Source organism: Lacerta agilis, chromosome 17, assembly GCF_009819535.1.
Source record: "Lacerta agilis isolate rLacAgi1 chromosome 17, rLacAgi1.pri, whole genome shotgun sequence".
Lineage (NCBI taxonomy): Eukaryota > Metazoa > Chordata > Lepidosauria > Squamata > Lacertidae > Lacerta > Lacerta agilis.
In genome coordinates, this window is record NC_046328.1 from 36,770,052 (window position 1) to 36,786,429 (window position 16,378).

The window sequence follows — 16,378 nt, forward strand, 5'->3', positions numbered from 1 at the left end:
TAGCCCTGAAAAATGTTAGCAGGCAGGCTGCAAGGCTGAAGCCAGCTCACATACTGGACCACTGATATTTTTCGCGCACAACTACCCCTGTAGGAATCCAGGCCGTCCTTTTTGTTCACAGCGTCCATGAATTTCTGAACATCCTGCGCAGACTTCCTCATGGCAGCCATGGCTTCCCGAAGCTGCAGACAGAAGGGACAGGCATCTCTTAAGTACCTCCTTTTTTAATTTTCCCCGGAGAGAACAAAACGAGCACAGGACTCGAACTCGGAACACCAAGAGGTGAGCTTCTCACGGCCCACCATGCCATCTGGCTGGTTGGCCATAGAGAGAGAACAGGAGGGCCCTTTTTGGACTAGCAGAGCTGAGGCAGATGGTGCTCTTGGGAGTCGTAGAAACATAGAATTGTGTAGCTGGTAGGGGAGCCAGAGCTTCATCTGGTCCACCCACAGCTTTCCAAACTGTGTGTCGCGACACGTTAAGTGTGTTGGCTGCAGTGTGTATGTGTGTCAGACAAACGTTCCCTGCACTTCTCCTGGGGCTGGAAAGTCTTGGTTTAACTTCCGGTTTGCTAGTATGCAAAATGATGCAAAACTGAATTACCGCGTCGTGAAATGATGCAAAACTGAATCACTGCATTGTGTAATGATGATGATGATGATGATGATGATGATAATAATAATAATTATTATTATTATTATTATTATTTATACCCAGCCACTCTGGGCGGCTTCCAACACAACATCAAAATACAATAATTCATCAGACATTAAAAGCGTCCCTAAACAGGGCTGCATTAAGATGTCTTAACGATGCAAAACTGAATCACTGTGTCGCGCAATGATGCATGTCCAGAAAGTGTGCCACCTACTTGAAAAGTTTGGAAAGTTCTGATCTAATCCAACCCTCTGCGATGCAGGAATACACAGCTATCTCCTACAAGGACCAAACCTGCAACCTTGGCTTTATCAGCATCCTGCTCTAATCAACTGAGCCAGCAATGCCCTTGAAATGAGGCATAGTTACGGACTCGGCAGCAACCAACCGGTTCTCAATCCAAGTTTGCTGCCCGTGTTCAAGGTGACCCCCTTCCCCTGGCACATTTCCCCACCCAGCCAGCTAATTCTCTCCGCTCTAAAACAGCAAACAGAAAAGCACCCAGTGGCAAGGAGTGAAGGTTGGTGGAAATCAGCACAGAAAGGTTCAGCCGGTCACCAGACCCAGACACCTCCCCTTTTGTGAATGCACATGCCTCTCCCTTGAACAAAGAGGTGCTGAAACCTTCAGTTCCCAGGATTGGCGCTCCAGGCCCTGAGGGCACCTGCTGAAGGAGGGCAGGATGCAGGGAAAACATTTATCTATAAGATCTTGATACTCAAGTGATTTCCCACCACCCAAAAAACTCACCAACTTCTGATCCTTCGCCATTTTGTTACTTGCATCTGCTGTAAATAAAAAAAGTTTAGATGTAAAAATACCCTTACTTCTAGGAAGTATCTATAAGCCTGCCATCCATTTCAGATGAGTTATAATCAATAATTGTGCGTGAGGGGGAATACGCACCCGATGTTTCTATATACATCCTCTACCCTCCCCATTCCGTTTTCCTTTAGTGCTGTGTTATTTACATTGTAAGCCTTGGGGGCAGGGGATGTCTTTTTGCCAATTGTTGCAAGCTGTTCTGGGAGCCTTTTACGGCTGAATAGTGAACTAAAAATGCTTTGTTTAGAATAGAATAATAATTAGAATAGAATAATTTATCTATGCATATATTGTTGGCTTCCATCTGTCTCAAGAGACAGTGGAGTGTACCTCTCAAACCACTGCATTAGCAGCACCTAAGACCTGGGGCATAAGCCTGGGCAATGTCTCTGGAGGTCCTGGGCTGCTCAGACGACAAGCCCCCCTCCCCCCACTTCTCAGCCTCGCTGATGTGGCCCAAAGGAAAGCAGAGCAATACGTTTGGCACCAGCTTGGCTGCAGGAGTTGCCAGAAGGAGGCGTACAAGGCGCCATCCTATCGTCTCTGGACTTGTGTAGGGTTTACTCCTTAGTCTTTTCTTCTCCCAAAGTTATCCTGCAATATAGCGGAGGCTTAGGGTCAGAGTTTTCCTTCTCCTAGATGGGCTACCTTCCCAGGTTGGCAAGCTCCACCTGCCCCTCACTTCCCTCTATGCATACAAAGCTCAGAAGACATCTCAGAGCCTCAGGAACCTTGGGCCCTCCAGATGCTGCCGAACTACAACTCCCATCGTCCTTAGCCTTCCAAGCATAGCTAGGGCTAATGAGAGTCAGTACTTCAGCAACAGTTGGAGGACCAAAGATCCCCGACACCTGGTCTTTCTTGCTTGACTCCACCAGGCGCCTAACCTGAATCGATGCTCATGACGTCGTCGTCGTCCTCATCAGGTATCTCGATCACTTCCATGGGCTTGGATGCAGCATCCTCTTCCTCCGAGTCAGTCTCCAGGTACTCCAGGCCCAGGTTGGCATATATGTCCTTGACTAGAACTTCACATTCATCCACAGCCCTGTTGGGGTAGCAAGCAGAGAGAGGGAGGCAGGGAGAGAAGGAGCGAAATCAGTGTGGTAGAGTGTCAGACTATAGTCTGGAAGACGAGGGTTCGAATCCTCAGCCATGAAGCTCACTGGGTGTGATCTGGGGTGAGTCACTGCCTCTCAGCCTAACCTACCGTACAGGGTTGTTGAGGGGATTCAATGAGATGGGGGGGGGGGGAAACTATGTACACCACCTCAAGGTGAGATATAAATTCAGTAAACAAACAAATATGCTATTATGGGAGAACCAGCTTGTCAAGGAAACACAAAGCCTTCTCTCAGAAATGTTTTAGGTTTGTGGAGGTTTTCTGACCCCCCCCCCTTTACTCCAAACCAAGATACCCTCAAGGCATCCTGCCACACACTTAAAACTAGTACTCCAAATATGATAAAAAAGGCATCACAGAATCATAGAGGTGGAAGGGACCTGGCGATCATCTGATCCAAAACCCTGCAATGCAGGAATATGCAGCTGTCCGTTACGGAGAACAAGCCTGCAACCTTGGCGTTCTCATCACCGTGCTCTAGCCAACTGAGCTAATGAGCATCTAACAAAACAACACCCTTGCCTGAAAACTAAGTGAAGAAAACCTTGGCAACAGAGCAAAGTACAGGGAGGAAACAAAAACTCAAGAAAACAATGAGCATAAAATGGGGGGAGAAAATGGGACTCCAGCTCCCCTCAGCATGGCCAAACGTCAGGAATGCTGGGAGCTGCAACTGAGCAACATCTGGAGGGCCAGAGGTTTGCCACTCCTGCTTCAGACTGTCCTGCACAGGAGGGTCAAGTATTCACCGGCAGAAGCTTTACACAGGAAATGCAAGCATTTTATAGCAATCGAACCAAACCTAAAACAGGGGGACGCTTTCATGCCTCCACACCCCGGCTTGCAACTTACTTCACAGCATTGTCAAGGAGAACGTCCACACGGGCCACTTCATCCTCCTTCTGCTTCAAGCACTCCGACAATTCCTCCAGTTGCTTCTTCCGCTGCGCTATGCGCTCCGACTTCTCCAGCTCCTCGTCAATCAGCTGCTTGAGATCCTCCAAGGAGATCCCTAGCTCCTCCAACACCTCTCGCTGCAGCTCCATCTCTGGGGACTCTGCCATCATGGCAGAAACTGAGGTTGTTCAAAAGAAGGAAGAGTTCAAACGTGGGCACCCAAAACATTGTTCAGCCCTCCCCCTCCTCTTTAGGTGCCTTCCCTACATTGTTCCCAGAAGCATTCAATTTAAAACACTGCCAACCATCTGAAGAGGAAAGCATGTATGTTTATATTTAATAAACTCATATACTGTAGGTTTATATACTATAAACCAGCCATACACAATGAAACCAAGCCAAATGGAATCCCATCGGCTTATTTCAAATGGTATGAAAAGCCATCACAAACCAAACAACTATAACTCCACCTGCTGGCATCAGGCTATGTGCAGCTTCTGTGTGTGCATGTTATATCTCCTCTCCTGACCCAATCAGCCAATGAGAATGTCAGAAGAGCTAGGCTGCTAGATCAGGCCAAAACCCCATCAAGTCCAGCATCCTATTCTCACAGCAGCCAACTTAATGTCTCTGGGAACCCAGCAAGCAGAGCCTAAGGACAAGAACACTCTCCCCACTTGCAATTCCCAATCACTGGTATTCAGACGCATACTGCCTCCGACAGTGAAGTGAGAGCACAGCTGCTGTAGCTAGCAGCTATGGATAACTTAAAAAACATCTTAAAAAGCAAAGACATCACCTTGCCGACAAAGGTCCGTATAGTTAAAGCTATGGTGTTCCCAGTAGTAATGTACGGAAGTGAGAGCTGTACCATAAAGAAGGCTGATTGCCGAAGAATTGATGCTTTTGAATTATGGTGCTGGAGGAGACTCTTGAGAGTCCCATGGACTGCAAGAAGATCAAACCTATCCATTCTCAAAGAAATCAGCCCTGAGTGCTCACTAGAAGGACAGATCCTGAAGTTGAGGCTCCAGTACTTTGGCCACCTCATGAGAAGAGAAGACTCCCTAGAAAAGACCCTGATGTTGGGAAAGATGGAGGGCACAAGGAGAAGGGGACGACAGAGGATGAGATGGTTGGACAGTGTTCTCAAAGCGACAACAACAACAACATGGATAACCTTATTCGCCACGAATTTGTCCAATTCACTTTTCAAGCCATCCAAGCTGGCAGTCATCACTACCTCTTGTGGAAGCAAATTCCATAGTTTCTCTTTGTGGAAAAAGTCCTTCCTTTTCACAGGAGATAATAATTCCCACCAACCTGGATGGATTTAAAAAAAGAGGACTGGACAAATTCATGGAGGAAGAGAGGTCTATTGATGGCTAATAGACATGATGGCTGTGCTCTAACACCACAGTCGGAGGCAGCAATGCTTCTGAATACGATTTGCGGGAAACCACTGAAGAGGAAACATGCTTCCTGGTTTCCCGCAGGCATCTGGTTGGCCACTGTGAGAACAGGATGCTGGACTAGATGGGTCAAATGCCTTCTTATGTTCTTAAATAACTGAAGTTTAAAACTAGAAAATATTTTAAACAATGAACTACATAAAACACTTATCCTGGAAAATATTAACGACATTAATAGACACCATGTATTCCTCAAACACAGCCCCCTGTTCACTTTATGGGATCAAATCCCTTTGGAACAGCTCCCACTCTTGTCCCTCCACTAAGGGATCCAAGTATTCTCCGCATTCAAGCTCCATGTCTCTTCCAGCTATTCACATTCTGATGCAGGAAGCTTTCCTGCCTGGGAAGTTCCTCTGCTCTAAGAGTTACGGTCTTCTCCCTCACCCCCAATTCCACCTACTCTTACCCCCTCCCACATGCCATTTAGACCTAAACAGATGCAACCGCCTTGCCCCTGCAATACCCTAAGACAGGTGCACCCCTATTCAACCCCTCTCTCATTCGGCTCCCCTCTTTCGCACACAAGAGAGACACCCACTCCCACCCAGAAGTCGACCATCCCCTCTCAAATCCGGCCTCTCCCTAAACCCCTTTTGCTTTTGAGAGCATGCCAACGTCTTTCCCCAACAACCTGCACCTCTAACAGAAGCCCCCCCCAGTCAAGCCCTCTCCACAATTTGTAGCCCCCCACCCCAAGTTCACTCTGTCCCACTCACTTTTGAAGGCATGCCCCAGTCTCACCATTCAAGACCCCCCACTCCCAAATTCACCCCCCCAATGTGCAGCACCCACCCGAAATCCAGCCCCCTACCCACCTTTTAAGGCCTACACCAGTCTTAACATTCAGCCGCCCCCCAGTTCTGCTCCCCCCAATTCAGCCCCTTCCTACTCACTCCCCCTCCCAAATAATAAAGTGCCTCCCCTTGCCTGACAGACAGGCCCCTCCCCCACCTTTGTAGCCCCCCCCCTTCCCAAAGCTCCAGTCCTCCCCCATACCTACCTCTCCCCCTCCCCCCTTGAGGGGGCCAAAGAAAAGGGGGGAGAATTATTTTCCTTGGAACCAACTCAGCCTTTAGGAGAGGGCACTTTAGGAAGGACCGGAAGCCCCGTCCACGTGCTTCCGGGGGCGGGGCCACTTCGCAAGCCCCAGGCCATTTCTTTTAAGCCACACCCACGGAGCGGCCTGCCAGCAGCTGTGCGCATGCGTTGCAGGAAGGCGGTTGCCCGGAGGAGATCGCGAGGAAGCTGCCGGGAAGCTTCTCAACGCATGCGCCTCAGGAAAGAGGCCCCCCGCCGCGGTTTGGGCTCAGCGCGCATGCGCGGCGCAGTAAAGGCACTTGTGGAAGCTGCATCGGGAGGAAGCTCAATTGGAAAGGAGGAGGCGGAAATGCGCATGCGCCATAGGGGTTGTATTTCTTTTAAAGGGCCAGTGGCCTATTTTCCCCATTTCAACTCTTAACTGGGATTTCTGCAACTTTTATTTAAAAAAAATAAAACCCATCGACACAATCCCGTTATGATGATGATGATGATTTAAGCGGCCCCACCCTCCTTTTCTCCAGGTATCTCGAGATGCAGAAATTGAACAGGAAAACATAAATCACTCCAGAGTCAAGAAGTGTGACTTTTTAGGTAGGAATTTAATTTTGTATTAGCATAATAAGGTTTGTTTTCCGTGGGTGGGGGAGGTAGATATACATGCGAGCAGTTTCACACCAAGAGGGGAGCTGTAAATCTACAGATGAAGGGCGTTATACAAATTGAATGAATGAAAACCCTTCATGGCCAGCAGTCAAAATAATAATTTTCTTCCGAGAGAACCAATACATGTCCACTGAAGCTCTCCATTCATTCTGCTGCACTTTTCGCAGCATGAGAGTACATTTTGCATAAAAGTAAGGGTTCCCCTGCCTTGCTCCCCATTTGACATGAAAGGAAGAAAACCCAATCCGTGTAGCCTAACCTCTTTCTGGCACTTTTGCAGCAAAGTGTCGGAGGCCTTGAACTCTGCGCTCGGCATGAATTTGTATCTCAGTCTTCAACCTGGTGCCCTCGAGGTGTTTTGTACTACAACTCCCATCAGCCCACCCAGATAGCATGGCTGTTTTGAACCACAACTCCCAGGAAACAGGGCTGTGCCGGTGGGTGTCCGGCTTGCTATAAGGCAGCATTCCGTGTTCCCATTAAATCAGCCCTTTATTCAGAATCATGAGGACTGGAATCTTCATTTATATTCCAGGAACCGTCGCTCCAGGCAGAGCACTTGCTTGGCAAGCATATGGTCCCAAAGAATCTAGGAATCTAGATAGACTGCCTCTGGACCTGGAGGTTCCCCCAAAGAACATAAGAAGAACTGAATCTAGTCCAGCATCTTGTTCTCATAGTGGCCAACCAGATGCCTCTGGGAAACCTGAGCATAACAGAATCCTCTCCCCCTGTGATTTCTAGCAACTGGGATTTGTGGCTCGTAGCCACTGATAACCTGATCATTCATGAATTTGCCCAGTCTCACCAGGTTAGCAAAGGCTACCATATGCTCTCACCACCATCCTCAAAAGGACCAAAACTGTTTCCGAACATTTCAACAAGACTTTAAAGTAGAAATCTTTCTCCTAGGCTGCATGCGTATCAGAACTACTTTTTCAACTTTTTATACTTTTAGAATAGTTTGTAACAGTTTTACACACACAATGGATTTTAATTGTTTTCATATCCTTGAAACCAGGAAAGTGGAACTGTTTTATTCCCCGCAGGTTCCTGGAGGGCAGTCCTGGAATGGCTCTTCCTCTCTTGCAAATAGGTTTTACGATTGTACGGTGGTACCTTGGGTTACGAACTTAATTCATTGCGGAGGTCCGTTCTTAATCCGAAACCGTTCTTAACCTGAGGTACCAGTTTAGCTAATGGGGCCACCGGCACACGATTTACGTTCTCATCCTGGGGCAAAGTTCTCAACATGAGGTACTACTTCCAGGTTAGCGGAGTCTGTAACCCGAAGTGTTTGTAACCCGAAGCGTTTGTAACCCGAGGTACCACTGTATACTGTTTTACAGTTGTATATTTGATTGCAACCCATGTTGGGAATCTGTCCGGGAACCAAATCAGTCAGAGGGCAGATGCACACTGTACATTTAAAGTACACTCAACACACATTTAAAACAACAACAACAACAACCATGAATTCCCCCAAAGGATTCTGGGAACTGTAGTTTGTCCAGGGGGCTGGAAATTGTAGCTCTGCGAGGAGGAGGAGGAGTGGCAGTTTCCTAGAATTCTTTGGGAAAGTCGTGCTTTCAATGTCTGGCGTGGATCGGACATCAGACAATGCATTTTGTGCTGAGCTTTCCACTGCTTCATGGAACAGGGAAGAACTACTATGAGAACCATAGAATCAAAGGATCATAGAGTTGGAAAGAATCCAAATGGTCTAGTCCAGCAGTGGAGGAACCAAGAGTAAGGATAAATACTGTTTAAGCCAGTGTTTTTCAACCACTGTTCCGTGGCACACTAGTGTGCCGCAAGATGTTGCCTGGTGTGCCGTGGGAAAATAACTTTATATATAGTCAATATAGGCACAGAGTTAAATTTTTTAACATTTTCTAATGGTGGTGTGCCTCGTGATTTTTTTCATGAAACAAGTGTGCCTTTGCCCAAAAAAGGTTGAAAAACACTGGTTTAAGCACCTGCCTTCTTTCCTTCCTTCCACATTTTCCACCTCCACCTTGTCTGTCCCCATCAGGAGCTGTCAATCAAGCTGCTCCTCCTCCCAAGTCGAGGTGGGGATGGCAGTGTAGGGGTCCATGATGAGCTTTGCACAGCGCACCATCATGAGCATCAGGAAGAAGCACATGAGCGAGAGGAAGCCGATGCAGATCCCCTTGTCCACATCCACGAATGTCTCCGGCGTGGGATTCTCCATGGGTCCGGCGTGGCAGACCGCTTCTCACCAGCCGGGCCAAAGCATGTCTGCTCACCTGTGGGGAGGGAGAGGCAGGATGGTGTGGGGCCATCTGGGTTCAGACCCCCAGTCGTACATTTGTGGGGGGGCGGAATCATAGAATTGTAGAGTTCCAACCCCTTGCAATGCGGGAGTCTTTTGCTAAGTGTGGGGCTCAAACCCATGACCCTGAAATTAAGAGTCTCTACCCACAGAGCTATCATATTCCAGGCATGTGGGACATCCAGCCAGCCAGATGGTGCTGAACTACAACTCCCATGAGCCCTAGCAAGCCAGAAGACAGGGAGGATGGGATATGTAGTTCAGCAACATCTGAAACGCCAAATGACACCCCCAACCCCTGCATTGTTATATTTAGAATCATAGAACAGAAGGGTTCAAAGGAACACCAGGGGCCATTTAGTCCAAATGCCCTGTAATGCAGGAAATATACTTTAATCAGTTTCATTAAAAATTGTACACCGCTTGATGGTAGAAATGAAACAAACCCCCCAAGTGGTTTAGAACAGAGACAAAACAATAAAATTATTTAAGACCTTCAAAAAGTTAACAATAGAATATAAGCAGATTAAAGCTCAGATCAGCTTTCGCAACATCTGGGTAGGCCTGCCTAAACAATAATGTTTTTAGCAGGTGCCAGAAAAAGTACAGTGACCGCACCTGCCTGATGTCAATAGGCAGGAAGTTCCAAAGTGTAGGAGCTGCTAAAAATTTCCTGACAGATGGCCACCCAAGCTCTGTTTAAAAACCTCCCAAGGAAGGAGAGTCCTACACCTTCCGATGCGATGCAGGTCGGAACCATTTACTTCTAGGCTACCTGCAGAGTCATATGACAGTGGTGGGTGGGGCCAGAGGCCAAAAGGGGCGGAGCAACAAATGTAAATTTCACCTCTGTACTCAAACCTGCCTCTGTCCTCCCATCTAGACAAGCAACAGGTATTATTTTAGTTCAGGGATACAGTCCAGCCTATCAAAAAAATACCTAAGGCGGCTGCTAAGCTGGGCTGTCAAGGGGCGTGGCTTGCAGAGGGGTGTGGCCTATGGAGAGTCCCAAGGGCCAGACTGAGAAGCCAGGGGGCCGCATGGGCCTGAGGTTCCCCGCTGGCACTGCTGAACTGAAAGGAAACAAAGCCATCCCCATATGGAACCGAAGAAGGAAATTTGTAGAGGTAGGGCCTCAGGTCACAAGACACTAAGAAGAGGCTGCTGGATCAGGCCTGGGGCCCATCTAGTCCAGCATCGTGTTCTCAGAGTGGCTGAGCAAGAAACCAGCAAGCAGGATTCTAGCGTAAGAGCCCTCTCTCTCCCCTTGTATGGATTCCATCACTGCCTCCTGCAGAAAGGAGTTCCATAGTTCAACTATGGACTGAGGATGACATACTGAAAGTAAGTTCGTTTATCAGACAAAAGACACTGCAGATGCAGGGGAGACACGGAAGTGATACGAAGTCATCCGGAATTGGCTCCTACCGTACGCTTGGAATCTGACGACACAGAGACGTCCCTCGTAAGTTGGCAAAAAATCCGCTGGTTATCTTCCGCAGCTGGTCTTAACCACCGGGCAGCTCCAGCTCCCCTCTGCTGAAGCCCAAAGGTATCATGAATACTTCATCAAGTTGGGGTGGCATCACGTTTCAAACTCTCCCGGTAAAGAGAGTGACATGATCCCTCACCCATTAAATTGTACCCTCAGTCACTCAGCCAGCATATCTTTCCATGTGGGGGTTCTTTTCCTGTACAGTGTGGTATACCTTGGTTCTCAAACTTAATCCGTTCTGGAAGTCCGTTCCAAAATCAAGGTGCGCTTTCCCATAGAAAGTAATGCAAAATGGATTGATCCGTTCCAGACTTTTGAAAACAACCCCCAAAACTGCAATTTAACATGAATTTTACTATCTAACGAGACCGTTGATCCATAAAATGAAAGCAATAAACAACGTACTGCAGTCCACACAATCGATCAGTAGCTGAACTGGGTTCCACACCGTCACAAAAACAAAAACGCAAAATAAATAGCAAAAACAGACAGACCTTAGCGTAACGCTCGAAACGGAAGTGTGGCACTCAAAACGGAAGCGTAAGACTCAAAACGGAGCATATTTGGCTTCCAAAAAAAGTTCGCAAACCAGAACACTTACTTCCGGGTTCGCAGTGTTAGGGTTCGAAGTTGTTTGAGTACCAAGGTACCACTGTATGGGCGGAAGGGACAGCTGAGGAACAGGCCAAGTTCCTGCCCCACCACCCTGCTCGAGGGTCCTGCATCACAGGGGGTTGGTCTAGATGACCCTTGGGTTCCCGTCCAACTCTACAGTTCTATGATTCCGTCAGTATCATGAGGAGCCAGGCACAACCTTGGAAGGTGGTGAAGGTGTCAGAGCGGAGAATGTCTCAGAGCGGAGAAAGCCCAGCCTTGAAGTTCCACTTCCCTGATTCAAATGACATTGCCTCTAAACATGTGCAGAGTGCATTCGGAGCAGCACTGAGGACTTGCTGATGCAACCAAGACTCAGAGGGTTGTTATCCTAAGCACGCTGCCTTGAGATAACCACTCCTTTGAGGTTGGCACAGATGTCGTGCTTGTTCCTGTGTACCAGAACTCGCTATAATGAAAAGGACTGGCAGTAGGAGCAGGACAGATCAAAGAATGAAACCTCTGTGTGATTTCACCTACCGGTACATTTCATCCAAGCTAGTGCCTACAGGTTAGACTTCAACTCCAGCATGGCCTATGGCCAGGAATGATTATGGGACTTGTAGTCCAACAACACTGGGAGGCCCCATTGCTGGTTAATGACGAGGCTCCGAAAATAGTTTGCACACGCCATGCATTTAAAGCACACACCCCACAATCCTGAGAACCATAGTTTACCCCACAGCGCTATAGTTCCCAGCACCTTTAAGAAACTACTGCTCCCAGGGTTCTTTGGGGGAACTCCTGTGCTTTAAATGTGGGTCCTCCAGCAGTTAGGACACCAAGCAGCACTTGTATCATCAGCCCAGCTGTAGAACTGGAGAGCTGAAGGGAGCCACACTCTGGTGTCTGCTGCTGACCAGTGCTCACTTTCCTCTTCCTCTTCCCACCCCAGTCCGTTTTCCTTTTGTGCTGTGCTAAGATGGCAAGTCTCCAGGAAAGAGCCCCACCCCATGAACAGCAGTTAAGAGAGAAAAATAGGCAAGTTTCACTGTTTTAGATACTACTATTTAATAGTTGTTGTTGTTGTTCAGTTGTTCAGTCGTGTCCGACTCTTCGTGACCCCATGGACCAGAGCATGCCAGGCACGCCTATCCTTCACTGCCTCTCGCAGTTTGGCCAAACTCATGTTAGTAGCTTCGAGAACACTGTCCAGCCATCTCATCCTCTGTCGTCCCCTTCTCCTTGTGCCCTCCATCTTTCCCAACATCAGGGTCTTTTCTAGGGATTCTTCTCTTCTCATGAGGTGGCCAAAGTACTGGAGCCTCAACTTCAGGATCTGTCCTTCTAGTGAGCACTCAGGGCTGATTTCTTTAAGGATGGATAGGTTTGATCTTCTTGCAGTCCATGGGACTCTCAAGAGTCTCCTCCAGCACCATAATTCAAAAGCATCAATTCTTCGGCGATCAGCCTTCTTGATGGTCCAGCTCTCACTTCCGTACATTACTACTGGGAAAACCACAGCTTTAACTATACGGACCTTTGTCGGCAAGGTGATGTCTCTGCTTTTTAAGATGCTGTCTAGGTTTGTCATTGCTTTTCTCCCAAGAAGCAGGCGTCTTCTAATTTCGTGACTGCTGTCACCATCTGCAGTGATCATGGAACCCAAGAAAGTGAAATCTCTCACTGCCTCCATTTCTTCCCCTTCTATTTGCCAGGAGGTGATGGGACCAGTGGCCATGGTCTTAGTTTTTTTTTATGTTGAGCTTCAGACTATATTTTGCGCTCTCTTCTTTATTTAATAGTAACAGCTTTAAAATAATACTTATCATTGGAATGAATGAATGAAACACGCCCATAACGTCACACCTAGAACACCGACCTTTTTACAAAATAAAATTAAAAGCCAAGCTGACTAAACCGTCCCCAGCCCTCCTTCTAATTTTTAAATTAAAACCAGCCCTGCCGATGGTGTCACACCAGAACCCCCCTTTTCCCGCTGAAGCTACGTCACTCTGTGAGGTCACTCGAGATTCCTTTCCCCGCCCTGCCCCTTTAAACTACGTCACTGACACCACCGCATTCCCCTTCCCGACAACGCGCCGCGCGGGGAGCCCCTCCGAACCAGCCTTTTATTTTCCCCCAAGCCCCGCCCCTATCTATTAGCCCCGCCCTTCTCTGCCCCCGCCCCGTCATCTGCCTTCGCAGGAGGAGAGGGCGGTGAGGGGAGGCCACGCCCCCTAGGCAGGCCGCGCACCAATGGAAGAGCCCTTTCTCCCCGCCTCCTCGGCCACGCCCCCTCGCGGGGCTCGCCCGGAGCTGGAGCGGCCGCCATCTTGGAATTGACGCTTCGCGAGAGGGGAGAACTGAGGCAGGAGTGGGGGGGAGGGGAGAGCGGCCTCCCTCTCCTCCTGTCGCCATGGCAACAGCCGCTGCCAACCAGGGTGAGTTGGGGGGAGGCAGAGGCCTGGGCGTCGGGTTGGGGGGGAGAGTGGGAGGGGGCTCACGGTTAGAGGTTGGGGGGCTGGAGTGACTTGGGGGGGTCTGACTGGAGGATGAAGGAGTTGAGCTGTGGGGAGGGGGCAGCATGAGGTAGGTGGGGGAGGGCTTGGAGTGACAGGAGGGGAGGGGCAGAGGGATGGAAGGGGTTAATGAGGGGCTCAGGGGGATGGGATTTTTTTGGGGGGTCTCTTCCTTTGGGGAGGAGGGGGAATGGGGGAGGGAGTTATGAGTTGGGGGTCTTAGTGGGAGAGGGTATGAGGGGGATTGGGGGAGGGGAGGGTGAGACTGGGGGTGGGGGTGGAAAGGGGAAGTACAGGGGAAAGGGGAACCTGTGGGGCTCAGAGATACAGATTTGGGGGCTTAGACTTGCAGTTTGGGAAAATGGGGAGTTATAGGATGAGGGTGTCTGTGAGCAGCTAGGGGTTATAGATTTAGGACGACTGTAGGTGAATTGCGGGGAGTGGGGGGCTACATGGAATCATGAGATACGGGGGGAGGCTCAGACTTAGAGGTTTGGGGGAGCGGAAGCTAGCCTGAAGTGAATCTGGGGGCCACCCCTGCAGTTTCTTTGGGATGGTGGAGAGTGTGGCTTGACTGGGGGTGTGGCCAAAGGGTTCTTAATAGCATGGGGGAACATAGGGTTAGCAGTGGGGCAGGGGCTTGGGAAAAGTACAGGTAAGAGTGACTTGAGGATGCTGTGGCAGTTGTGGGGTGAGAGGGGAATGGGGTGGCCCAGGGCTGGGAGTGATGTAAATGAGTTGGATAATGGGGTTCCCCTGAAATAACACATTTATCGTAAAATCAGCATTTAGGGATGACAACCCTTTTTTTGCTGCCGCATACTTTACCTGGGTACCCCTTTGGAAAAGGTTTAGTTGGAGTTAGGATTTTTTTGGGGAGTGTGTAAGGGATAAAGAGTCTTGGCTTGGGGAGGGGGCACTGCCAGAGGGAAACTGCCCTTTTCTTTATTTAAGGATTAATATACGGCCTTTCTCTAAAAATGAAAAGAAAGATACTGTGTATTGACTGATTAAATGCACAACATAAGAAAATGTGATGAAATTTAAGATTACATCAGGATCAAACAAATAGAAAAACACACCCTTGGCTGCATGATTTGGGGATGTGGGTGGATGACAAGGGTGACTGGGCCGCAGATTTCTGGAATGCAAGAGCGGGGACATTTAGGGAGACACAGGAAGGCGACCATGCACACTGGGGGGGGGGGAGCTCTGCAACCCAAGAAATGGCTTGGTTTAACAATTAATGGTGGTGTGTTTTCTCCTGTTAGGGGTGCAAAGTGGAGTGGGGCCAGTGGAAGTGAGGGGAAGAAGTTGGGGTTAATTGGCACAAAATCTCGAATGTAGTGCATCTAAAACTACAGATAGATTTTCCTTGAGTGTTTCTACTTTATTTCATCGTCTCTGATATATTTAAACGCATGGGACTTCTAAGCAGGTGGAGGCATGAATTAATCCGAAATATTTGGGTCTTAAGAGGAGGCAGAAAATACCCAGCAGTGTTCTGCGGTGTGCTGAACGTATAATAGTGAGGTGTGGAGAAAATTGTCAATGGCTTCTAGCCGTGATGGCTTGCCGTGCTGAGCCTCTGCTTTTGAAAACCGATTTCTGAAAGCGGGTTTCCCAAAAGAGGCGACTGGGTGGCTGCAGTGAGAACAGGATGCTGGGCTCGAGGGGCCATTGGCAGGATCCAGCAAGCTCTTCTTAAGCTTGTTGGGTGACCTGCCAGCCTCACCTACCTCACAGGGTTGTTGTGAGGATAAGATGGGGAGAACCCGGTTGGCCACCTCGAGGAAGGATGTACATGTAATAAGTAAATGTCCGTTGGAGCCTTTGGTTCAGCATTGGGTTTTTGCAACAGCAACTTTGAAGGGGACGTCAGGCGTCTGCAGGAACTGGTCCTCAGACCCAGAGAGCTGCTTGTTTGCCACTTGCCCCAGTTGCCTGCTAACCTTTTGTTGAACCAAAGAAAGTAAATATTTCCATAAGGGCACCTGCATAAAGTTCAACAGGCGGTTTATATTACTCGAAGCAGTTTAATTTCAGCTGGCAGGTAGCGCTTGAAGGCAGGGACCGCCCCTGGTGTTGCCTGTTGAGATTGGTAGGACGTAAGCCTGGGAGACCAGCAGTAGGTGGCGCTAGAGCGAATTCTAGTTTTGTCTCCTCCCTCCCCCCTGTTGAGTTCTGTCTACAAGGGGCAACTCAGACCAAGGAGGAAGCTGACAAGACAGTGGACTGGCAGCAACCAAGAAGGCAGGCAGCTGGCAGAGGTTGGTGAGGCATTGGCCCAGATGGACCAGCCGCCTCCTCAGGAGCTGGAGACGGTGGTCTCAATGGTGTGTCTTCTCTGAGAATAGACATGTAGGATGAAGGACATAGGCCTGCTGGAAAATGGTGGTCCTCCTGCAATTACGGAGGATGGAAGATGGGGGGTCACCAGGGCAGAAACGAAAGGAGAGGACATCGCCCTTCAGATATTTTGGACTCTTAACTCCAGTTCCCAGAGTGGTTTAGCACTCAGTCCCTCATCACAGGGAGCTCTGTGAGAGGAATGGTGGGGAGGGATGTCGCCTGACCGCTCTTGGCACTCTTAAGAGTTCCCCTCCTTGAGCGGGCTTTTGGTCTTCTGCTTCCTCCTCCCCCCCCCCAACCAGGAAAGCTTTCCTTTTCAGCAGACTCCTTCTCCACTGTCAGCTGCAGGCAGAAAATTGATTTTATTTTATTTTTTTCAATTCGTAAAAGGGTTGTAAGGAGCAGAACTCAGACTGATGTTGCGTCATTCCTGGTCTT

The 16,378-nt window shown here is 49.0% G+C and overlaps 3 protein-coding genes across 7 annotated transcripts in view; 1 reads left to right on the top strand and 2 right to left on the bottom strand.

Moving 5' to 3' along the window:
• Positions 1–6,101, bottom strand: part of SETDB1 (SET domain bifurcated histone lysine methyltransferase 1) — a 33,982-nt gene extending 27,881 nt beyond the window's left edge. The window contains exons 1-5 of one of the 3 annotated variants that reach the window (XM_033174514.1): positions 5,978–6,101; positions 3,458–3,680; positions 2,370–2,530; positions 1,408–1,442; positions 86–182 (exon numbers count right to left, since the gene is read on the bottom strand). In XM_033174514.1, coding sequence (XP_033030405.1) covers positions 86–182; positions 1,408–1,442; positions 2,370–2,530; positions 3,458–3,672 — 508 coding nt within the window. In that variant the 5' untranslated portion in view covers positions 3,673–3,680; positions 5,978–6,101. Of the gene's footprint in view, positions 1–85; positions 183–1,407; positions 1,446–2,369; positions 2,531–3,457; positions 3,681–5,977 lie in introns of all 3 variants that reach the window. The other 2 variants (XM_033174513.1, XM_033174512.1) reach the window with 2 other exon arrangements.
• Positions 6,102–8,721: 2,620 nt separating this feature from the next.
• On the bottom strand, positions 8,722–8,900 carry LOC117039265 (cortexin domain-containing 1-like). The gene has a single exon (XM_033136355.1). It carries the CDS (start codon positions 8,894–8,896, stop codon positions 8,723–8,725), a length of 174 nt encoding a protein of 57 aa, XP_032992246.1. The 5' UTR covers positions 8,897–8,900; the 3' UTR covers position 8,722.
• Positions 8,901–13,424: 4,524 nt separating this feature from the next.
• ARNT (aryl hydrocarbon receptor nuclear translocator) overlaps positions 13,425–16,378 on the top strand; it is a 35,433-nt gene continuing 32,479 nt past the window's right edge. For all 3 annotated transcript variants that reach the window (XM_033174205.1, XM_033174206.1, XM_033174207.1), the window contains exon 1: positions 13,425–13,510. In XM_033174205.1, the coding sequence (XP_033030096.1) occupies positions 13,486–13,510 (25 nt within the window). In that variant the 5' untranslated portion in view covers positions 13,425–13,485. The remainder of the gene's footprint in view (positions 13,511–16,378) is intronic.

What these genes read in the sequence shown, in the direction of transcription:
- LOC117039265 (XM_033136355.1), bottom strand. Translation starts at nt 8,896, where the DNA reads ATGGAGAATCCCACGCCGGAGACATTCGTGGATGTGGACAAGGGGATC.